At 40.8% G+C, this 24,961-nt stretch overlaps 1 protein-coding gene across 1 annotated transcript; it reads left to right on the forward strand.

Moving 5' to 3' along the window:
- The first annotated feature begins 295 nt into the window (after positions 1-295).
- Positions 296-24,961, forward strand: LOC118650731 (pregnancy zone protein-like). The gene is given in 21 exon segments (XM_036299030.1): positions 296-433; positions 2,241-2,355; positions 10,669-10,798; positions 11,218-11,296; positions 11,299-11,448; positions 11,934-12,060; positions 12,231-12,352; positions 12,527-12,569; positions 13,706-13,789; positions 14,303-14,479; positions 15,057-15,144; positions 16,003-16,159; positions 16,553-16,627; positions 17,026-17,203; positions 19,579-19,801; positions 20,636-20,855; positions 21,025-21,155; positions 21,866-21,956; positions 23,176-23,244; positions 23,838-23,940; positions 24,897-24,961. Coding segments are annotated over 21 exon segments (2,565 nt in total).

Consider the following 24,961-nt stretch of genomic DNA (forward strand, 5'->3'; position numbering starts at 1 on the left):
TCTGAGAAATAGCACATTGTTAATTTTCCATTTGGAGGTGTTTCAAAAGATTCAGTAAGTATATTTCTCCTGGATATATACATGTATGTTTACTTAAATAATTATGACATAGTTTCAGAATAAGTGCTTTTAAAATACAAATCCTAGAGGAGGAAATATAATTGCTGTAGATGAATAAGACGGATAGATCATGAGGAAAAACAAAAAAGTTATTTATATTAAATATTTTTAATTGACTGCTTTATCATTATTGATACACATATGGAAAGCCTGTCCCTGCTTCTGGTGACGATCAATGTACGCAGAAAATATTTGCGATTCTCTTCCACCTGCTATGGAAGATACTCACAACGTATCTGTGAAAAATTCAGTCAATAGGTATATGGGAACCACTCTCCCCAGGATATCAAAATCAGATCTTGTTTTCTCCTGGGTAATAATACAATGGAGAAAACAATAGAACATTGCATTCTGAATATATTACAATAAAGAGCAATGTTTGAAATAGTCACCTTGAAAACTTATAAAGGGAAACATCATATAATTGCATGGCAACATTAGGAGTCCACTTGAGGGTTAGGCTCATGGATTTATAGTGATATTTATTTGTCTAGTTTTGTAATTTTCTTCCAACTGCAACCAACATATGGTTATATGGGCATAAAAGGATGTAAAAGTATTCAAAATTGGCTATATAAGCATGAGATAAATCTAGCAGTCAAAATCTTTAATATACCAGAGAGACTAAGATTAATTTTTATTTTCAAGTGAATCATGGCCTCAATATATACTTAAATATAAGTAAAGGTTCTTTTGCAATAAATATTTCTATGTAAGTACAAAAATAAAAACAAATCTTTATTAAAACATGGCTTCCAATATTTAGTTTGGAGATCTGATTACAGTAATGTGCTGCATAATGATGTTTCAGTCAATGACAGGCTTGGTCCACTTCTCTCCATAATGTCACAGTGGAACACATTATTCATGTGTTTGTGTTAATGCTGGTGTAAACAATCCTAATGCTGCCAGTTGTATAAAAGTATAGCACATACAGTTAGATACAGTACAGAATACTTGATAATAAATGACCATGTTGCTGGTATATATTTACTACTTTTTTCCCATGTTCATCTTTTTTTTAATTTATCTTTATTGTTGAAAGTATTAAAAATTTTCTCTTTTCTCCCCATTTACTCCCCCTCCTCCCCACTTCTGTTCCCCTCCCCAAGCCTTCATCCCACTATTGTTTGTGTCCATTGGTTATGCATATGTGCATATTAATTCTCTTATCCCTCCCACCCCCCGCCTTCCCTCTAAGGATCTTTAGTCTGTTGCGTGCTTCCATGTCGCTAAAATAGATTACTATACTCTTTGTTGTTATTTTAAAGTGTGCTATTTCTACTTATTAAAAAAAAAAAATAGATGTAGAGCAGTATGCTATGTCATGCCAGCAGCAGCCTCATACAGGTCATGTTTACTGTGTCTCTCTTGATTACATCACCTTCTCTTGTGCTTGATTTACCCTCGTGTAGTTTTGCACAGTAACATGCTGTACAGGCATGTGGCCCAGGAGTAATAGGCAATCCCATATAGCCTAGGTGTGTAGTAGGCTGTGCCATTTAGGTATGTTTCCATACACTCCACTCAATGTTTGCACAGCTACCTAAAGATGCATTTCTTCTAATGTATCCCCATTGTTAAGTGATGCATGACTATACTATAATAATTCATCTATTTGGTGAATACATTTGTTTTTATTACTGTCTGAGACATTGAGAAAGTATAGTTAAGAAAATACAATCCTTAGCTGATATTTAGGTGGAGGTAAGTACAGAGGCTGCCTAGATGTTATTTGAGGGTTGAGTTTAGAAGAGCAAGGACTGCTGTTCTTCTAAGATAAGAATGAGAGAAAGAATGTTATCATTTAAGGAACAATATACGCCCCCCCAAAAAAGAATTACAAAATACTGTATCACATTTGGACACGCTAAAAAGTTTAATATGACAAAAAATGGATAGACTTTGGAGACAAGGAAGAAGACAACGATTGACAAGAGCAACAAAATGAATGATTAATGAAGACATTTTATGTCATTTTGGGGATTGAGAAAGGGTCAGCAACTAAAAGATGGTCATAACATTTGTAAAATGTTCTTCAATAGCCAACAATTTTCATAGGTTGATATCTTTTGATAGCAAGTCAGAGAACCCAGGAATTATCTTCCTTTTTTCTTCAGGCAGACAGTAAAGGCTGTTTCAGACAAGTCATCAAGACTAAATTATTTCAGCTGAGACTAAGCGGGTATGACATGAAATTAAACGTGGAAGCCAAGGTCAGAGAAGAGGGAACAGGTTTGTATTATTTTAAAATATTAATTCATAAAATTATTAATTTTTATACATTTATCAAAATCCCATTCCATGTAAAACACTTTATTATTTCTGGGTCAATGAAAATAACATGATTCCTGCCTGCAAGTAATTAAAAATCTTAAAAGAAATTACATATGTCTATATGTATATATGTATATTTGTATAGATGTATAACCTTAATAAAATTACTATCAGAAATGCAAAATATAAGGGATAAATGAGTATGAAGAGAAATAATTCTAACCCAAAGCCAAAGAAAGCTGATTTGAGCTGATTTGTATAGAATGAATAATATCTTGAAAGATAGTGATGAGTGGGGAAAGTATGGTAAGCATAACACAAATGTGTTTGGTCTCAGAAGAATCTGGAAATGTAGGTTGGTGCTAACGTGTGTAGAAAATAAATCATATACTAAAGAAGTTAGAGTTTATTATTAAAAGCATTGGATAACTTTAGATATATGTCAGGAGAATGACCTTAATAAGGGGATATTTTTAAAAGATAATTCTAACCAACAAGAATAGGACATGCTAGATGAAAAATGTGTTATATATATATATACACTAGAGGCCCGGTGCACAAAAATTTGTGCACTCGAAGGGGGTTCCCTCAGCCCGGCCTGTGCCCATTTGCAGTCCAGGACCCCTTGGGGGACATTCACCTGTTGACTTAAGCCCACTCTCCGGGGGATCATGCCTAAGCTTGCAGTCAGAGATCCTTCTGGCAGCCAGGGAGCCTTCGGGGAATGTCTGACTAAAGGCTTAGGCCGCCAAGGGATCAGGCCTAAATTGTTAGTTGGACATTCTTAGTGCTGCCACGGAGGTGGGAGAGGCTCCTGCCACCACCTCTGCGCTGGCCAGCCATAAGCCAGCTTCTGGCTGAGTGGCACTCCCCATATGGAAGTGCACTGACCACCAGGGGGCAGCTCCTGCATTGAGAGTCTGCTCCCTGGTGGCCAGTGTGCATCATAGCAACAGGCCATTTTGCTGTTCAGTCAATTTGCATATTAGCCTTTTATTATTATTACTAGAGGCCTGGTGCACAAAAATTTATGCACTGGGCCGGGGGTGGGGGGAGGGTCCCTCAGCCTGGCCTGTGACCTTTCGCAGTCTGGGACCCCTTGGGGGATGACCACCTGCTGGCTTAGGCCTGTTCCTGGGGGATTGGGCCTAAGCTGGCAATCAGACATCCCTCTGGCAGCCCAGCAACCCTTGGGGGATGTCCACTTGCCAGCAGGGAGCAGACCTAAGCTGCAGTTGGACCTGAGGAGGCTGGAGAGGCTCCCACCACCACCGCTGTACTGGTAGCCATCAGCCTGGCTTGTGGCTGAGCAGAGCTCCTCCATGTGGGAGCTCACTGACCACCAGAGGGCAGCTCCTGCATTGAGCGTCTACCCCCTGGTGGTCAGTGTGTGTCATAGTGACCAGTCATTCCCAGTCTTTCTGCTGTTAGGGTCAGTTTGCATATTACCCTTTTACTATATAGGATAGAGGCCTGGTGCACGGGTGGGAGCCAGCTGGTTTGCCCTGAAGAGTGTCCCGGATCAGGGTGGGGGTCCCGCTTGGGTACCTGGCCAGCCTGGTTGAGGGGCTGATGGCTGTTTGCAGCTGGTCACACCCCCTTCAGGGTGGGGGTCCCCACTGGGGTGCCTGGCCAGCCTGGATGAGGGGCTGAGGGCTGTTTTCAGGCTGGCCAAGCCAGTGACTGAAGCTCCCAGCCTCTCCTTTTTTTCTTTTTTTTTTATTCTGGGATTTATTTATCTTCTATAATTGAAACTTTGGTGCTGCTTCAGCTCCGAGGCCATGGCCTGCTGAAAGCAGGTATCTGGGGTTTGTTTACCTTCTATAATTGCAACATTGTTGCTTAGAGTGGAGCTCAGAGCCCGGCTGCATCAGGGAGGAAGCTTGGCTTCCTCCATCACTGGAGCAAGCAAGCCTCCTGTTCGCTTCAGCTGCGTGGCTGCCTGCCGCCATCTTGGTTGGGTTATTTTACATATCCTGCTGATTAGCCAATGGGAAGTGTAGCGAAGGTATGGCCAATTACCATGTTTGTCTATTATTAGATTAGATATAGGATGTCCCTATTTCCCCCCTTTTCCCCCTCTACCCAGCTCTTACCCCACACTTCTCTCTGGCCATCACCATACTGTTGTCTGTGTCCATGGGTTGAGCATATATTTTCTTTGGCTAATCCCTTCTTTAAATTCACTTTTTAAACTTTTTATTTACAGATAAGTGCTTATAACTGCACTATTAAATATTTTCTATTATATCATTTAGAATTAAGATATTTTTTAATTGAACCCTTGTAAATTTTAGCACAATTTAATAAATTATGCTAGAAGCAATTAGGAGATTTTTCATGTAATGCAGAAACATTTCAATTACTATTTTATTAATTTTTAATTTTTTAATATTTTAATTTGAAATAATCTCATACATGTAAAAAAAACCTATAAAATACTACAGCATATTATATGTACCCTTCACCCAATTTCTTAGGTGTTAATAATTTAAACATAACCATTATACAACTAACAAAATTTAGAATATATTTTTCTTATGAGCTCTTTAATGTTACTTAATCCATTTACTGTGTTTTTGTTAATCTTCTCCAAAGGATATTTTTCCATTGAATTTTAGAGAGAGTGAAGGGAAAGGGATAGACACATTGATTGGTTGCCTCCTGCACATGCTCTAATAGGGACTTGGGATCAAGCCAGCAACTAAGGTACATGCCCTTGACCTGAATTGAACCTGGGACCCTTCAGACCATGGGCTAATGCTCTATCCACTGAGCAAAACGGGCTGCAGCTTAATTCATTTACTTTTAATCTATATGTGTCTTTATATTTAAAGTGGGTTTGGTTTTTGATTCACCCTCATAATCTTTTAATTGGTGCATTTATGCCACTGACTTTCAGAGTGCTTACTGATAGAGTTACTGATAGAGTTACCATATCAGGTGGCTTCTGGGGCTTCCGAGGCTGGCCTGTGGCCCAGGATCGGATCCAATCACAGGTGGCAGCAGGCAGCTTCTGGGGCTTCCGGGGCCAGCCTGCGGCCCGGGACCAGATCCAGTCACAGGCGGCAGGCAGGCCGCTTCTGGGGTCGCCCACGGGGGCCTGGATGGTGGCTCATGCTGGGTGCTCGCGCTATCGGCCCTGCCTGCAGTATGCAAATTAACCACCAACAAATCATATTTCACTGATTAGCCAGTGGGAGGTGTAGCGAAGGTATGGTCAATTACCATGTTTGTCCATTATTAGATAAAAGCCTAAGTGACTGTTATGACAGAACGACCAGGATGACCAGTTGACCAGTGACTATGATGTGCCCTGACCACCAGGGGGCAGATGCTCAATGGAGGAGCTGCCCCCCGGTGGTCAGTGCACTCCCACAGGGGAGCACCACTCATCCAGAAGCCAGGCTCATGGCTGGCGTGGGCAGCTACGGCAGCAGCAGCACTACTGAGCAGCGGCAGCAGGCACAGCAGGCCGGGATGAACATGAGCAGCATGGCACCCAGCCCCAGTTTGGGCTCCTCACTGGCCGCCTGCCACTTGGCACATTGCTACACCCCTCGGGAGATGTCCGACTGCTGGTTTAGGCCCAATCCCCACAGACCAGGCTAGTATCGGGCCTAAACCAGCAGTTGGACATTCCCCAAGGGTTCCCAGATTGTGAGAGGGCACAGGCCAGGCTGAAAGACCCCTCCACCATGCTCAAATTTCATGCACGGGGCCTCTAGTATCAAAACATTATTCAAAGATAACCCCAATTATTACAAATTTAGGTCCTAGAAAATGGAAATGGCATTAACCAAAAAAAGGAGCAGATAGGAAAAAAGTGTGGTGATGAGAATGTGTCCAAGATAATGTATTATATTTTGGAATATCAAAATGGAAGTGGATTCATTCAGTACATAATTTAAGAAGAAAACCAAAGCAAAATCAAGATAAGAAATGCAAATCTGAAACCATTCCCATTGTGTCCAAATCCTCCTAAGAGTAAGTGCAATTGTTCTGAAAGTGAGCTCACTTACTATTGCTAAATTGAGGCTAAACATGAACAAGGAGGATCCCACAAAAGAAACAAGTACAGTTCAGGTTACCATGGTCAATCGTGGTCCAAAAATATTAAATGGAAATTTTCAGACACAAATAATTCATAAGTTTTAAATTGCACACATAATTTATAAATTAAACTTTATCATAGGTAAGTATTCATGGGAAACACATAGTATACTGTATAAGGTTGGGTACTATTTGTGGCTGCAGGCATCCACTGGGGGTCTTGAAACATATCCTCACAAATAAGGGGGACTACTATGTAGTTAAAAGAGAGTACAAATAAGTCAGCATAATAAAGTTAGAAGTCAGAAGGATAGAGGGAAAAATAAAAATACTATTTCTTAGAAGTCACTAATAGAATTTTAATTATAATTATTATGTATGAATCACTTCTAAGATTCATTATATTAAGTCTGAAATGAGACTGCTATATTGGAAGTAAATGGGGGGTCTTTTAGATTTTGATAAAGTGGTCCAATGTTGAAGACAAAATACAGATTGAGTGGAAAAGCAACAGGTGTTGGTTATGCCTTGGATAGGCCTTTGAGTGAAAAGAAGGATCTTGCTGGAGAAGTTGTTTGTGTAACAAATTTAAGTATATTTTTAAGCCAATGTGAAGAATTACGTTTTATGCAAAAAGTCATGGGAGAGGGCAGGGATATGAGAGAGACAAAATCACAGAGGATGAAAAAACTTAAGAACAAAAGTGGAACAAGTAGAGTACTTGTGAAGCAAGAGGAACTGGAGAATTATGGATGCCAGTAAACTTTTTTATATAAAGGTGGAGTTAATGTCAAATTATTTGTATTTTCTAAGTGTGTGAAACTGTGGAAAGAATCAGAAAAAGGATATGGATGGTATTTTGTTATGATGGAGTGGAGCTGGGATAAAGGTAGGAGGTAAGTTGATTACATAGAACTGTTCAACTGCACCTATTTTTTTTTTCAGGGTTGGAATTAACTGGGCATGGATCATGTGAAATCACAAATACCTTAAGCAAACTGGTATTTACAAAAATTGATTCATATTACAGACCTGGGCTCCCTATCTTTGGACAGGTAAAATATCCTTTCAATATAATCACAGTTTGGGAGACATGGCTTTTAATAAGTTTTTATTCAAAAAATTTATTATGAAAATGAATATTTATTTACAGTAAGAAAATAAATTACATCAAATCATAACTTTAAAAAGCAAATGTCATACAAAATCCAGAAAATTAAGCATTTTTATTAAATAGCTTCCTAACGCACCTCCATAATTCACTTTTGTTGAGTAGTTCGGCTGCATATTCTTTGATTGCCTCTTTATCAATAAACAACTAGAGGCCCGGTGCATGGATTTGTACACTGGTGGGGTCCCTTGGCCTGCTCTTTGGGGATCGGGCTGAAACTGGCTCTCCAACATCCCCCAAGGGGTACCAGATTGCGAGAGGGTGCAGGCCAGGCTGAGGGACCCCACCGGTGCATGATGGGGGCCGGGGAGGAACCGTGGGAGGGCTTCATAGCATGCCCGGCCTGTCTGGCCCAGTCCCAATTGGCCAGACCCTAGCAGCATGCTAATCTACCGGTCAGAGCATCTGCCCCCTGGTGGTCAGTGCATGTCATAGCGACTGGTTGAACGGTTAAATGAACGGTTGGACACTTAGCATATTAGGCTTTTATTATATAGGATGATGTTGCAACATAATCTTTTATAGAAAAAAAAAGTCTCTCATCTAAATAATTAAATTCTTCAAATTATTGATAGTTTTTTTTAAGTTTTTCAGTTTCAAGGCTCAATATTGGTAAATTTTAGGCCCAATATCCAATTTAGTAATCTATCAATTTTCTTTCATATAATAAATTCAAGATATCTGGGTATGGTTTTTTCTTTCATATAAGAAATTCAAGTTTTGTTTTATAGTATTAATCTTTGAATTGGCATTATATAACTAACTTCCTCATCTTAGTGGCATATTATAAATTTTATATTATTTTCATTTATTTCATATCAAATTATAAATAAGAATAAATAGATATGATTAGCCAAAGTTATTTCAGGTTGGCAGAAAAGCACAAGAAAACTAGAGAATCTGCTGATACCGGTGCTGGGAGGCATATTACCCTTTTACTATATAAGATAGAGGCCTGGTGCATGGGTGGTGGCCAGCTGGTTTTCCCTGAAGGGTGTCCTGGATCAGGGTGGGGGTCCCCACTGGGGTGCCTGGCCAGCCTGGATGAGGGGATGATGGCTGTTTGCAGCTGGTCACACACCCTTCAGGGTAGGGGTTCCCACTGGGGTGCCTGGCCAGTCTGGGTGAGGGGCTGAGGACTGTTTTCAGGCTGGGACTGAAGCTCCCAACTGCTCCTTTTTTTCTTTTTTCTTTTTTTATTCTGGGCCAGCTTAGCTCTGAGGCTTGGCTCCAGCTCTGAGGCCTCAGCTGCTGAAAACAGGTATCTGGTTTGTTTCGGTTCTATAATCGAAACTCTGTATCAACTCCAGCTCTGAGATCCCAGCTCTCTGAAAGCTGGTTTCTGGGGTTTTGTTTAGCTTCTATATTTGTTACAATGTTTTTTAAACTGCAAGCTCAGAGGCCGACAAGGTAGGCGGGGAACGCTGCAGTCCTCTGTCACTGAAGCAAGCAAGCCTCATGTTCAGTTTAAGCTGCCTGGCTGCTGGCCGCCATCTTGGCTGGAAGTTAATTTGCATATCGCCCTGATTAGCCAATGGGAAGGGTAGCGGTCGTATGCCAATTACCATGTTTCTCTTTTATTAGATAGGATTATATCTACTGTTTACTCAGCTAAGTTAAACAAACCCCCCCAAATAGACATGCTATTCCAGAGGGGTAAGTGTTTTGGAGCAGCCCTTCCAATCTTTGTGTGCATACTTGGATAGACATTTCCTTGAAATGCCTTCTCCATTCTGTTTCTCATCCTTCAATAATCACCTTAAAGTCTGCTTTGGAAAAGCCTTTTCTGGTCAATATAATGCTCATTTTCTGTCCTTTATTGAGTCTCTGTTGACAAAATACATACTGTTCTATATCCTATTTTTAATTTCTCCATATCTCATTCACTGTTAACTAAAAAATCATTCCTAAAATCCTCTTGGAGTAGCTACTATCCATTTCTCTAGTTTGAGTCTCACCACAAAAGGAAAACACGTGATCACCTGCTGGGGTCCAACCCCAGCGGGTCCAGGGGTCCCCAAAGGTGTGGATGGAGTCGGTGAAGAAGGAAGGACACGGAGACAGTGTTCAGTTGATCAGCAGCCTAGCCAGGATCTCTAGCCAAGATCTCCAGCCAAGTTCTGGTCTGGATCTCCAGCGAAGTTCTGCTTAGGATCTCCAGCCAGGTTCTGTGTCCATGTTGTCTTGCTAGGTTCTCCAGCCAGGTTCAGTCCAGGGTCTCCAGCCAGATTCAGTCACCAGGTTCTAGTCAGGTTCTCTTGCCCATTTCTGTAGTCAGGTTCAGTCCAGGATCTTTTGCCATGTTCTCTCCAGCGAAGTTCTTCTGTCTCTAGTTCTGTGTAGGTTCTGTGCCTAGGTTCCGTCTCTCCTGGTTCCGTATTCTAAGTTCTGTGTTCTGCTGTCTTGTTACATCTGTATTTATACCAGTTGATTCAATCCTATCAATCACTATTACAAAGGTTAGGGCATTTCCCATCTCCACTCCAGGGAGTAAAGATTATGTAGCTTAAGCATGATTGCTCGTAGTTAAAGTGATTAATTACCCGCCTGGCACTTAGTTAAGAGGTTTTATTCCCTCCCTTACTTCAGGGGAAAATCCCTACCTGGGGAAACAACCTTTCTCAGAGACCTTGGTTAAAACACATAGTGCCAAGAAGGTGAGCAAACATATTAAAAACAGTATGCCATATATGCCAGGTCCCTTGAAACAGCAAGCATGGACCGGCTCCCGGCAATCACCATTTTAGTATAAAAACACTACTTTGTATATTAAATTGCTCTTTATTCTTCTCTCCACCACTTCAATGATCAGCTTAAGAAGAGCTATGTTTGTTTTTATTTCTAGGGAAAAATGTATTTACCTCTAGATTGAAGAAGTAAAAGAATTAGCCTTCCTATGTAAGTAACAAGCTGGTAAGGTTTAGTTGTTCCAATAATAAACATTCACTGAGCAACTGACCTTATTTCTCTGGATAAATAAGGCAACTATAAAAAGTTAATGATAAAAATGAGGTTCACATTGGGCTCTCCATGTTGTCTTTTCATAGGGGAAGAACTTAGAGAAGAAAGACCTGCACTTCACCAAGAGAGGAGAAACCACCGTCCAGCTGAGGGCGTGAAAGAGATGGTCCGGAAGTATTTCCCTGAGACCTGGATCTGGGACCTGGTGCCACTCGAGTAAGTTGTGTGTTGCCTGGAACTTAGTTTAGGAGCATTCTCCTCTATGATTCTGCTGTTATCCCGTGATCCTGATCCTTTCAGTTCTGTTCCACTCCTTTATGGTAAATAATTAGATTCATAGTTAATTTATCTTATAGTGAAACAATGCAACTTTTTTTCTAATTTAGTCTTGAGGTACTTAAAATCATAGAAAACAGGAAGCTAGTCTCTCCCCTAAAAGGAAAAGGAAAACTTTCAGAGACTTCATTAATAGTGAAAAATCTTATATAAAGTTTAACATTTACCACACTAGGCTACGAAGCTACCATGCTGTAGGATCAGCTATGATCTATGCCACAAAAAGAAAAAGAGCTGGAGGGAGTGGGGAGGGGGAGAGAGAGACTCGCCCACTCTCTTCCTCTTTTTCTTTTCATTAGTTCATCAGGTAGCAGTGAGTTGGCAATCAAGGTCCCTGATACAATCACAAAGTGGAAGGCCAGCGCACTCTGCTTGTCTGGAACAAAACAGGACTTGGCCTCTCCCCCATCATCTCTCTTCAAGTCTTCCAGCCCTTCTTCCTAGAACTCACGCTCCCTTACTCTGTCGTGCGAGGAGAAGCCTTTACCCTCAAAGCCACTGTGTTCAACTATTTGTCCCACTGCATTCGGGTAAGGGCACTTCTCTACAGGTGAGCAAAAGTAGAAGGAAGGGACACAATCACCATTCACTACCTAGGTGTCCGAGGAATTCTTGTAAATCATAATTGCATATGATGCAACTTAATTTTGGAATGGAATGGGTTCTCAGAGCAAAACTACCTGACAGGTCCAAGGTGGTAAGATTGTACTCATTTGGGACTCTATATTATCTGTGTAGTCTTAATTTCAGATATCATTTCCATCTGACTATTTCATGTTTTCACTCTGAGGAAAATATTTCTTCCTTGTGTGGGCATTTATCCTAATTCATGTCAGTTTTTCAATTCCTTTATTGCAAACATTTAAACTACAAAATGTTTGACAGGCTGCACCCTGGTTGAACAATTTCTCAAAGCCTCTCAATTAGTATGCATTGTCCCTTGAAGTTCCAGTCCCCTGTTACTGACCCTCTGCCTGTGTTCTTTCTCAAACTTGTGGGTGAGTATGGGGGACAGGTTAGCATGGAGCTAGAGGACTCTCCTGCCTTCTTGGCTGTCCCAGTAGAGAAGAATGAAGAATCTCACTGTATCTGTGGAAATGGGCAGAAAACTGTGTCCTGAGCTGTGACCCTCAAGTCACTGGGTGAGTGATAATGATTTGCTTTCCTCTCTGACCCAAATATATGTATTTTTTCTCCTCTAACAATGATCGGTTGAAAGAAAATGATTAAATATATTGAGAAAATTAAAAAAGAGAAAAGACCATTCAATATAGAATCACTGTATTAACTCCTTTTGAATCTTATTCCTCAGGGAAGGTGAATTTCACAGCGACTGCAGAAGTCCTACAGTCTCAGGAATTGTGCGGCAATGAGGTGCCTAAAGTCTCAATGTTTGGACAAAAGGATACTGTAATCAAGCCCTTATTGGTTGAGGTAGGCAGGGGTACTTTCTCACAGACATTATCTACTATGTATGTGACAGTGACATTTAATGACCCAAATACAGATGTATCCACAACTCAATTTTTTACTCTACATACAAGTGACTGATTTTTCTCTTCTACATTCAGTGTCACTTTATGTTTTATTCTTTTTTTCAATATAAAGCCTGAGGGAATAGAAAAGGAGGAAACTTTCAACACACTCCTCTGTGCACCAGATAAGTATCCAAAATAGACCAAGTTCTCATGTGTCACCACTTGTCAAAGTATATAGTTATAAAATGACCACTGAGGCATGTTGTCTTCTGGGAGAAAAAAATATTGTATACTTTCCCATGTACAAACCTAAGGATATTTGATAAAGAACAGCCTTTTCCTACTGAAGACATAGAGAAATTAAATGACCTAAAAGATATTGGCTAATAATAAAGACAAAAGCTGATGACTGTGGGGCAGGATTCCTTCCAAACAAAACTGTGTTTCCCAAACTGCTCTCCATTTTCAAAATTCTGAAATATCCCTGTGGCATCAATACTGTTTATTATTCAGCTAATAGCTTAAGTGCATTCATGTTTTTTATTTAAACAATCATCTTAAGAACTTTAGAGATAATCTGCTCTTGGAGCACATTCAGCATGCTCTAATCTCTGGAGTCTTTTCACTTTTTGTTCCTTTTTCTTGGAAGTCTCTTCCCCAGATATCTATCAGTCTTACTCCCTGACTTACCTAAAGTCTCAAGTCACCTATGATTGTTTTATCAATGAGCTTTTTAGTGGAGGGCCTGCTCACCCCAGCCTGGTCTTCCTGACTGGCCTTCTCTTACTAGCTTTCCCATTTAAATACTCACTCTGCTTTAACTTGCTCTATGAAACTTAACTTCTATTATTCTATATATTGACTTGTTATCTTATTTCTCTCATAAAAATGAAAATTCCAGGAAGTCAGGAAATCTGTTTTGAAAATTACTATATCATTGCACTTAAAACAGAACCTATACATAGCACACACTTTATACATATTTATAGAATAAATGTGATTTTTTAAAAGACTAATGATATTAGAAATTAACATAAACAATGAAGAGAAAGAAATAAGTATATCATAAAGTATGCGCATAGAAAATCTATGGAAATTTAACACCAATAGATATGATTAATCGGAACTATACTATGGGATGAATCATTGCTTTAGGAGAAACTTGGATTGCATCAAGGAAATTATAAAAGAACCAAGAGAAATGAGAAGTTGGATCTTCATCACATAGAGAAAAAATATTCAAACAAAAATAGAACATTTCTCTTGTTTGTTTCCCCTGCCCTTATATGTATTTGTCTTTTTTCATTAGCAACTGGAGTACCTGAAAAGTTGTCACTAAAAGTTCCTTCAAACATGGTCGAAGGCTCTGCCAGAGCAACGTATTCAGTTTTGGGTGAGTCTCCCAGACCAAAGGAAGCAGATGTCTACCACTACAATTCTAGTGCATGGGGCCTCACCATCCATGGTGAATGAGATCACTTACTCTAGTCACTGGATTGAGAGAAAGAGCACTAAGCTAAGAATTGCATTGTGTATTCATCAGAAAAGGGTTTGCATAGATGTTATGATATATTTGGATGTACTCTAGAAAATAAGAAGGGTCACCTCTCTGTGTCCTCATCTTCAAAGGATTGAATATGTAGTGATGCTTCCTAATATATTTGAATCTAGCTGTTTCTTATCAGACATACCATTCAGTTTTTTCCTTGTGTTTTTTTCCCACCCTTGAGCCATTTACTTTACTTTTACCACTTTTCTCTTTTCTTCCGATTTTTGCATCTCCTATGCTATCTTGGCTTCACCTCCATAAGTGAGTCGACCTCTCACTTAGCTAGTTTCTATCTTCCTATCCCAACATAAACCAACTCCAAGTTCCTCTGATTTTTCTATATCTTTCATTCCCTAGGTGATATACTAGGCTTTGCAATGCAGAATCTTCAGAATCTTCTCCAGATGCCCTATGGTTGTGGAGAGCAGAATATGGTTCTTTTTGTCCCTAACATCTATGTTTTGAACTATCTGAATGAGACACGACAGCTGACAGAAAAAATCAAGTCCAAAGCCATCAGCCATCTTATCAGTGGTAAGAGATTACTCCCAGTAGGAGAATCTTTAATTGAGTTCCTAAATATATCCTACAGTGAGTTCAAAACAGCATCCCTTTGGTTAAGATTTAATAATTATTTCTGCTGTGATATCCAATAAAATATCCCACTATACAATCAGAAAATTCAATAGCATCATCAATTCTTGGAGATCCTATATAATAAAAGGCTAATATGCAAATCAACCAAAGTGGGGAATGTCCAGTCGCTATGATGTGCACTGACCACCAGGGGGTAGACGCTCAATGCAGGAGCTGCCCCCTGGAGGTCAGTGCACTCTGAAAGGGGGAGTGCTGCTCAGCCAGAAGTCCTGAGCCCAGCTCAGGGGAGCAGGCCTAAACCTTCAGTTGCATATCCCCTGAGGGCTTCTGGACTGCCAGAGGGTGCAGGCCAGGCTGAGAGCCCCCACCTCCAGTGCACCAATTTCATGCACCAGGCCTCTAGTATCTTAATAAAGTAGCAGTTTTTCTATGACTGCTCAATGAGTTTTGAGGAAAATACTGATTATTTCTCCAATGTCTCTGCTATTTCATAAGTCTATGCAAACTTCTTCAGGGTACCAACAACAGTTGAATTATAAGCACAACGATGGTTCATACAGTACCTTTGGGGATCGTGGTGGTACAAGTCATGGAAACACTTGGTAAGATAATTATTTCCATATGCTCTTTGTAGACCATAATATTTCAGAATTATGGAAATAATATTCTCTGATACTTGGAGTTCTTTTATGGAAATCTGTTATGCTTTAAAAACCCATATGGGTGTCATCAGACTGGGTGATCTCACCATTCATCTGTGAAAGCTTACCTGCTCTGATAGCATTGTAGACACCAATAAAATAATGTTCCCCCAAAATGGAAATATAAGGCAGAAAGTGTCATAATGTGAAATAATCAAGGAAGAAGCTTCTACATCATACAATAAGAAAAGGGAGCCTGGAAAGCACAGAAGGAGATTGTGATGTAGTAAACGCATTCAGAAAATGGAAGTTTTCTGCCAGGCCAGTGTTGCTCAGTGGTTGGGCATCAACCTATGAACCAGGAGATCACAGTTCGATTCCCAGTCAGGGCACATGCCCAGGTTGTGGTCTCAATCCCCAGTGTGGGGTGTGCAGGATGCAGCCAATCAATGATTTTCTCTCATCCTTGATGTTTCTACCTCTCTCTCCCTCTCCCTTCCTCTCTGAAACCAATAAAAATATATTTTAAAAAAAGAAAATGGAAGTTTTGGTAGTGGGAAGTCTTGGAGGCTGCACAAACACTTAGTGAGGGAAAAAAAAGTGAAAAGTATAAACTCTGGAGAAACAAATAAAATTGACAGAATTACAAAAGAGACTCAGCTATTTGTTGGGCAAAGAAGAGAATATTCAGTATTCTAGTATCATTTTCCCACCCGTTCCCCCCAGTAATTTCCTTCACTGAATTATGAACATCAGTGTCTGGAGGCAGTGCACAAAGTGAGCTTGCCCTCATGTCTCATTTTCTTCTTTGCTGGACAGGCTCACTGCATTTCTGCTTAAGGCCTTTTCTCAAGCCCGGTCACACATCTTTGTGGAGGACTCACACATCACGAATTCCCTCACCTGGCTCTCACAGAAGCAAAAGGAAAATGGCTGTTTCCAGCGCTCTGGATCACTGCTAAACAATGCTATTAAGGTGATATTTTTAACATTTTTCCGATTCCTAAAGATGGTGATATGTCAGAGCAATGATGCTCCTATTGATTTCCTCAAGTCCTGGTGACATAGCTTTGAGGGAGGATGGTAGACTCTAAAGCATCTGATATCTAGCAATTAATTAGCCATTTTTTTATTGAATGAAAATAGTGTGGAGAAAACAACAACAACAACAATATATTACTAAAAGTGAGGGAAAGGGATTTGGGACAGATTCAAGAATTTTAGGGTGGAGGAAGAAAGAGGAAAATCAATACTACTACTCAAGAAAAGATGCTTTTTAGTTAAGATGCCCACAGGGAAATGTAGACTTAGCCAACCCTGGCTGATGAATATTGGAGTGTTTTAGTATCTCTGCCTCTGATCCTTACAGGGTGGAATAGATGATGAGGTGACGCTCTCTGCCTACATCACCATTGCTCTGCTGGAGATGCCACTGCCTGTCACTGTATGTACTAGCACATTCCCTGTACCTGCCTCTCACAAATGTAAGAAAAAAAAAGTCATGAGACTCTAAAGAAATGAGTTTTAGTTTTTTGTGTTGTTTAAATTTGGTACATTTCTCTGGAACATAAAGGACTACATCCTTTTGGAAGCTGTAGAGGAAATTATTCTCTGGTTTGATCTATGAGGTTGTACAGGCATGTTGGGGCTTTTAATCAGGAATTAGCCTGGAGACAGTGCATTAACCTGGTCCTGCTATCTTAACACATTGCGGACCAGTAGTTTTGTTGCCAGATTTACCCAGGGGCCAGATAAGTGATGGGCCACAAGCTTTAGAACAGGAAACAGAATTCTTGTGACCCGTCTGCAAGGTGTTAAGATCTCCTCTCATCTTCTTTATAGCACCCAGTGGTCTGCAATGCTCTATTCTGCTTGGAAAGGGCATGGGCATCCACTTCAGAAGCCCAAGGAAGTCTTGTCTACACCAAGGCATTATTGGCCTATGCCTTTGCCCTAACAGGAAACCAGGCCAAGCGAAGTGAGCTGCTTCAATCACTGGACAAAGAGGCTGTGAAAGAAGGTTAGAGCTGCTTCTGCAAAATTTACTTCCAAAAATCACCAGTGGAGAAGGAAGAGGACCGATTGAACTAATATCTATCATGCCACATTATACATGTCAGGTTGTTATGTTATGTTATGTTATGTTATGTTATGTTATGTTATGTTATGTTATGTTGTTACGTTATGATGTTAATAAGAATAATTATCATTAACCAAAAACAAATTCTCTAGGTAACATGAATTATTTAACCAATTCAGATATTGTTAACTCTATACAGCCCATCTTCTACTATCATACAAGTATGTAATAAACAGAAAGACACATGGGAGAAACCAAGATGGCGGCATAGGTTAACACCGGAGATTGCTGCCTCGAACAACCAATTCAAGGGTACACCTAAAAGACGGAACGAACATCATCCAGAACCACAGGAAGGCTGGCTGAGTGGAAATTCTACAACTATGAGAAAAGAGAATATCATACCCAGACTCAGAGGAGGCGCAGTGCTGAAGTGAAATACTCAGGTGCAGAGTGCGCGCGCGGAGCGGGCTGGCGGCGGAGGGCGCGGTTGTTGTTTTCAATCGGGAGGGAGTTTCAGACTCTGAGCTCCAGATCCAGGCGAGTCTCTAGGGACCCAGACTCAAACGGGAGAAGCAGGACTGTCTGGCTTTGGTCGGAACTCGAAGACAGCTTTCTCTCCGAGGTTTGCAGCGGTTGCTGGGACTCTGTGAGGCAGAGCCCCTAGGGACGGAACTGAGAGCAGCCATAACTGCTCGCTCAGCCCGCCCTGTTTGATCCAGTTCGACCCGCCCCGCCCAAGCCCTGCACAGAGCCATTTGCCAGATAGCCTCAGGCAAAGGCTAGATTAGCACCTCCCCAGAGGACAGAAGTTTTCCCACTGCAGACACAGCTGACTCTCATAGCCAGTTGGCCTGGAGGTCAAATCCCCCCAGTATTAACTACAACAATCAAGGCTTAACTACAAGACTGCGCACAAAGACCACTAGGGGGTGCACCAAGAAAGCATTAAAAAAATGCGGAGACAAAGAAACAGGACAAAATTGTCAATGGAAGATATAGAGTTCAGAACCACACTTTTAAGGTCTCTCAAGAACTGTCTAGAAGCTGCCGATAAACTTAATGAGATCTACAAGAAATCTAATGAGACCCTCGATGTTATGATAAAGAACCAACTAGAAATTAAGCATACACTGACTGAAATAAAGAATACTATACAGACTCCCAGCAGCAGACCAGAGGAGCGCAAGGATCAAGTCAAAGATTTGAAATGCGAAGAAGCAAAAAACACCCAACTGGAAAAGCAAAATGAAAAAAGAATACGAAAATACGAAGATAGTGTAAGGAGCCTCTTGGACAGCTTCAAGCGTACCAACATCAGAATTATAGGGGTGCCAGAAGATGAGAGAGAGCAAGATATTGAAAACCTATTTGAAGAAATAATGACAGAAAACTTCCCCCACCTGGTGAAAGAAATGGACTTACAGGTCCAAGAAGCACGGAGAACCCCAAACAAAAGGAATCCAAAGAGGACCACACCAAGACACATCATAATTAAAATGCCAAGAGCAAAAGACAAAGAGAAAATCCTAAAAGCAGCAAGAGAAAGAAACTCAGTTACCTACAAGGGAATACCCATACGACTGTCAGCTGATTTCTCAACAGAAACTTTGCAGGCCAGAAGGGAATGGCAAGAAATATTCAAAGTGATGAATACCAAGAACCTACAACCAAGATTACTTTATCCAGCAAAGCTATCATTCAGAACTGAAGGTCAGATAAAGAGCTTCACAGATAAGGAAAAGCTAAAGGAGTTCATCACCACGAAACCAGTATTATATGAAATGCTGAAAGGTATCCTTTAAGAAGAGGAAGAAGAAGAAGAAAAAGGTAAAGATACAAATTATGAACAACAAACATGCATCTATCAACAAGTGAATCTAAGAATCAAGTGAACAAATAATCTGGTGATCATAATAGAATCAGGGACATAGAAAGGTTATGGACTGACTATTCTTGGGGGGGAAAGGGGTGTGGGAGATGCAGGAAGAGACTGGACAAAAATCGTGCACCTATGGATGAGGACAGTGGGTGGGGAGTGAGGGTTGAGGGTGGGGCGCGAACTGGGAGGAGGGGAGTTATGGGGGGGGGGAAAGAGGAACAAATGTAATTATCTGAACAATAAAGATTTAATTTAAAAAAAAAGACACATGGGACCTTCCTTTACTTTCTCTGCAAAGATTTGCTGGACTGGTGATTACTTAATACTTTTACTTCACTTATGTCAATTCAAGAGCTCTAATTATAATGACATCATGAATTAGGTTTTGAAGCCATTCTCTGCGCTTACAATTGTGTCTTTTTCCATTTCAAAGGGGACTCAATCCACTGGCAATGCCCTGGGAAACTTCAAGAAGCTGAGGCATTCTCCTATCAACCCCGGGCTCCTTCTGCTGACGTGGAGGTGACATCCTACGTGCTCCTTGCCCATCTTACCGCCCAGCCCGCCCCATCTTCAGAAGATCTGTCTGTCGCTTCACGTATTGTGAAATGGATCGCCAAGCAACAAAACCCCACTGGGGGCTTCTCCTCCACTCAGGTCTGTGGAGAAACTCTAGGAAGAAAAACAAATATACGAATACAGACGGAGACATAACCATATTCTACGAGTTGGATCATTGAATAGTGTTTCTAATCCGTGCTTCCTTCATTCCTCCATCATCACAAAGGTTCCAGCCTTATTATTTCATATGTGGATTATTGCTCTCTTTAAAGTCCCAGATCTTTTCTCCTGTAAAGTAGATAATCTTCCTAAAGCAGTGTTTTTATAAGATTACTTTCCTGATAACATAAATATTTTTCATCCAAAGACTAAAATTATGTAATATTTTACCCAAAATATTTCCTCTCCCCAGTAAACATGAATATTTCCATCTAGTTAGGCTGGTCCCTTCACTTTTTCTGGAATTGGCTCACTCACTCCCTTTTCTGTGTTATCAGTTACAACATTTCCCACACCTGATACTCCCTGATACTCCTCCTTCTGTCTGTATAAACTTTTCTCATTATTCCAAGATAACCATATTTCTCACCTTCTACTCTACTATTTTAGCTCTAATTTCTTCAAACTTCTCTGAATTTTTACAACAAATATTTTTATATAAATTTTTGAAATAGCCTCTGCCTTATGTCAAATATCTGAGTCTTATTTCTATGTGTATATTGTAAGCTACTTGAATGAGGAAACGTCTTCATTTCCCCCAAGTATCTATAATAGCTCATGATTAATAGCCATGTCTGAGCTGAATTGAAATTCAGTTAATGAACTGTGTTTATAAGTATATAACTCTGAGAGAGAGACATTGATATGGTTTACATCTAGTGTGATTTTATCACCTTTCTCTCCTGTGATTTTTGCACCCATCTTTTTCGGGATACGGTGGTAGCTCTTCAAGGCCTCTCCAAATATGGAGCAGCAACTTTCACTAAAAGGGAGAACGCAGCTACAGTCACCGTCAAGTCTTCATAGACCTTCTCAGAAGAATTTCAAGTAGACGATGCCAATCGCCTATTGCTGCAGGAGGTTGCGCTGCCAGAGATTCCAGGGGAGTACAGCACAACAGTGTCAGGGTCAGGATGTGTGTATCTCCAGGTGAGACTGCCAGGGTTTAGGGGATGCTACAAATAGGGGGAAATGTCTCATAATTATATTTGAATTTCAAAATGGAAAAAGAAATGTGTGCTAAGGGAAGGTATGAATCACCTAGAAGAGATAGACTATTTGAGTGAAAACTTAAAGGATTTTTTTCTATTTGTTTTAGACATCTCTGAGATATAACATCCTGCCCAAGAAAGAAGGGAAAGTTCCCTTTGCTCTGAATGTTGAAACTCTTCCCAAGAATTGTAATGGAGTAGATGCTCACAGGAAATTCAAGATTCACATCAACATTAGGTAAATCCTAAATTACTACCACAATTTTTGTAGAATATGACAAAATTGATTTTCTTGTGTGGGGGAATGCCATTACCCAAGTCACACATAATGAAGGTGGAATTCTTGCAATATTTGTTAACAAGAAAGTATTCTTCACTCTTACCGAAAAGTTTTAAACATTGAGAATATAATGTTGCCATATCTGCAGAATGCAATTTCATAAAGATGGGTTTTCCAAACAACCATAACAGAAGCAAATAGAGTAGATGGAGCAGAATGGTTGATAGAGATAGGGAACACTAGAAATAAAAGAGGAGGGAAGACTTTCTCTCTCTCTCTCTCTCTCTCTCTCTCTCTCTCTCTCTCTCTCTCTCATCCTCACCCAAGGATGTTTCCATTGATTTTAGAGAGAGAGGAAGGAGAGGGAGAGAGAGAGAGAGCTAGAGAGAGAGAGAGAGAGAGAGAGAGAGAGAGAGAGAGAGAGAAACATTGATGTGAGAGATAAACATTGATCGGTTGCCTCCCATATGTGCCCCAACCAGGGATTGAACCCACAACCTAGGCATGTAGCTTGACCGGGAATTTGAACCCAAGACCTTTCAGTATACAAGACAATGCTCCAACCAACTGAGCCACACCAGCCAGAGCAGGAGAAGGGAAGATTTCTATCATGAATGAATTCCAAAGAATTTGTTTGAATGCCTTGTCCCTATGCCTTGACTTCATAGTTACACTGGAGAACGACCCAGCTCCAACATGGTCATTGTTGATGTAAAGATGGTGTCCGGCTTCATACCTGTGAAACCATCAGTGAAAAAGGTAAACCCTAAGTCCCTTACAGATAGCAGAGTCATGATAAATGTTGCCTTTACACTTGTCAATTTTCTTTTATTGATTCCGTTTTCAAGAAGTTTACTCTCTCAAACTTGCTTCTCTAGTGTTTCCATCATTTTAATAGTAGGTATCATTGTTATATGGTCTCAAGTAAAGACATGCTTAATAAATACTATGGTTAATAATGTTCCAATAAGCCCTGAGACATCTAGGGGGACATGGAATGGTGTTGAATTATCTTCCAACTATACCTAAAAAGAAAAAGGGAGATATACAGGATGTCCAAAAAAATGTATACACACTTTAAGAGCTGATAGCTCAATTTTTGAAATGAAATGTATTTTAATAAACACTGCCTTTATAATTATTCAAAGTGTGGACATACATTTTTGGGGACACTCTATATCTTATGTATATGTATATGCATATAGGATATGGCAAAAGTAGGCCTACAATTATAAGTACACAAAATAGAGTTTATCCTTTTATTATTATTTATTATTGTATTATTTTCCATATGAACAACTGTAACCGTACATTTGCCCACCCTGAATATGTGAAATATTATAATACTAGAGGCCCAGTGCACAAATTCGTGTATGGGTAGGGTCCGGCCAGCCTGACCCCAATCAGGGCAGATCAGGGCTGAGCCTGCTGGTAGGAGGAGATGGTGGGAGCTTTGCTGGCTGGCCCACCCTGATCAGGGCCCAATCAGGGCCGAGCTGGCTGGTGGAAGGGGCCACAGGTGATTGGCCAGTGGGTCCCGCCCCTGATTGGGGTGGGGGGATCAATTGGGGCAATAGCTGGCTAGGGGGAGGGGCTTCAGGCTAATCGGAGTGCTGGGGGCTGATTGGGGGTGGGGCTGGCCATGGGGAGAGGCTGTGGGTGGTGGGCTGGCTGGCCCTGCCCCCTATTGGGGTAGGGGTGGCAGTCCTAGGCTATTGGGGTAGGAGGGAGTGAGTAGGGGCAGGGTCGGCCAGGGGGAGGGGCTGCGGGAGGTTGGCCGTTTTGCTGGTCACAGTGGGCATTACGGTCGTTATGGCATTCCGATAGGTGGATTTTTATATATATAGATATTCTGAAGAAATCAAAATGATCCGTTTGGATGTTTCTGAGTAACCACTTAGATTATAAGTATCTGAAAACTTCTCTCAGCCTAAAATTTCTTCATCTCATATCTCTGTCTTGTCCTCCTTGTCAACAGCTCCAAGAAAGGCCTCAGATTCAAAGGACTAAAGTGAGCACCAGCCATGTCCTGATTTACTTCGAGGAGGTAAGATTCTCTGTGACACTGCTAGATCTGGGGGCAATGCCAGGGTCCCCACAAACCAGTGCAGATTCCAGCTAGTGCTTCTCACATACACAGGTGAGGGAGAAGAAAATAACTACATAGAGCCCTAGCCGGTTTGGCTCAGTGGATAGAGCGTCGGCCTGTGGACTGAAGGGTCCCAGGTTCGATTCTGGCCAAGGGCACATGCCCGGGTTGTGGGCTTGATCCCCAGTAGGGGGATGGAGGAGGCAGCCAATCAGTGATTCTCTCATATCAGAGATTGATGTTTCTATCTCTCTCTCCCTCTTTCTTCCTCTCTGAAATCAATAAAGAAATATATTTTTTTTAAAAAAAGAAAGAAAATAACTACATAGGAAAATGAAGCCACGATTGGTCAGCAATGCTCAGTTTACTGCATTTGACTGTCCATAGAATTGCCTCTTTTATGTCACTGAGTGTGTTATGCAAGTCCCCAAATGTCTCATTCTTTCTGTGAGTTTTGTTACAAATGGATGGCATAATATCTTAAGAAGAGAGGATGATAATTAGTAACTAAGTTAATCTCCCATTTTAATTCAGTTTTTCTGTCTCTCCAGCTAACCAAACAAGCCTTGAGTTTCTCCTTCTTGGTGGAACAAGACATCCAAGTAGATAATTTAAAACCAGCTACAGTAAAAGCCTATGATTATTATGAGACAGGTGAGTGGGATTCAGACATGCTGAACTTTGGGGGGAAGAAAGACTAACCTAGGAAAGGGTTCCCTTAATGAAAACAAAACTCCACGATTTGTTACTAGAAGAAAAAGTGAGTTTATGGCCACCAGATAATCATGCTCTTGTACCTCTCACGTGACCCCTACACAAGTCTTAGAACCATTCTTATAAATTGATCTCGTTTCCAATCAAGAGCATGTACCTCGGTTGCAGGCTCGATCCCCAGCCCTGGTCTGGTTGGAATCCGTGTGGGAGGCAATCAATAGATGTTTCTTTCTCTCTGTCTCTCCTCCTCCCTTCTACTCTCTAAAAAAGAAAATTAAAAATAAATAAAATCAATGAAAAAATATCCTCTGGCAAAAAAACAAACAAACAAGAACTTCACTCCTTCTTAGTTTAAGACAGCGGTTCTCAACCTGTGGGTCGTGACCCCTTTGGGGGTCAAATGACCCTTTCACAGGGTTCGCCTAAGACCATTGGAAAACACATATATAATTACATATTGTTTTTGTGATTAATCACTATGCTTTAATTATGTTCAATTTGTAACAATGAAATTGGGGGTCACCACAACATGAGGAACTGTATTAAATGGGTCACGGCATTAGGAAGGTTGAGAACCACTGGTTAAGAGGCAGGTACAACTGCAATGAGAAAGACACAGCTGTGAAAGGGGCTGTGCAGTGCTCTATAGAGATAGAAACTGTCTTCCATCTGTGAAACCTGCCCCTCCATTCTGTATCCAAGCCCAATATTCCTTCTTCACCCTTCCACCCCAGTCCCAAATGGCTTAGTACAGAAGGAAGTCACTTTTATTGGCTCCATCACTGTTTTTGTACTTTCTTTCTTAGCTTACATTATACAGTTTATTTACAATTCACTGCTATCTGACTGTTACTGAATGTCTTCACTCTTTCTGTCTCATCATGTTTGTGTTTCAGAGGAGTTCACCATTGAAGAATACAGTGCTCCATGCAGTGCTGGTAAAGTAGAAACAGAAATCTAA

The sequence above is a fragment of the Myotis myotis genome, unplaced genomic scaffold (assembly GCF_014108235.1).
Source record: "Myotis myotis isolate mMyoMyo1 unplaced genomic scaffold, mMyoMyo1.p scaffold_m19_p_3, whole genome shotgun sequence".
NCBI classification, from domain to species: Eukaryota; Metazoa; Chordata; class Mammalia; order Chiroptera; family Vespertilionidae; genus Myotis; species Myotis myotis.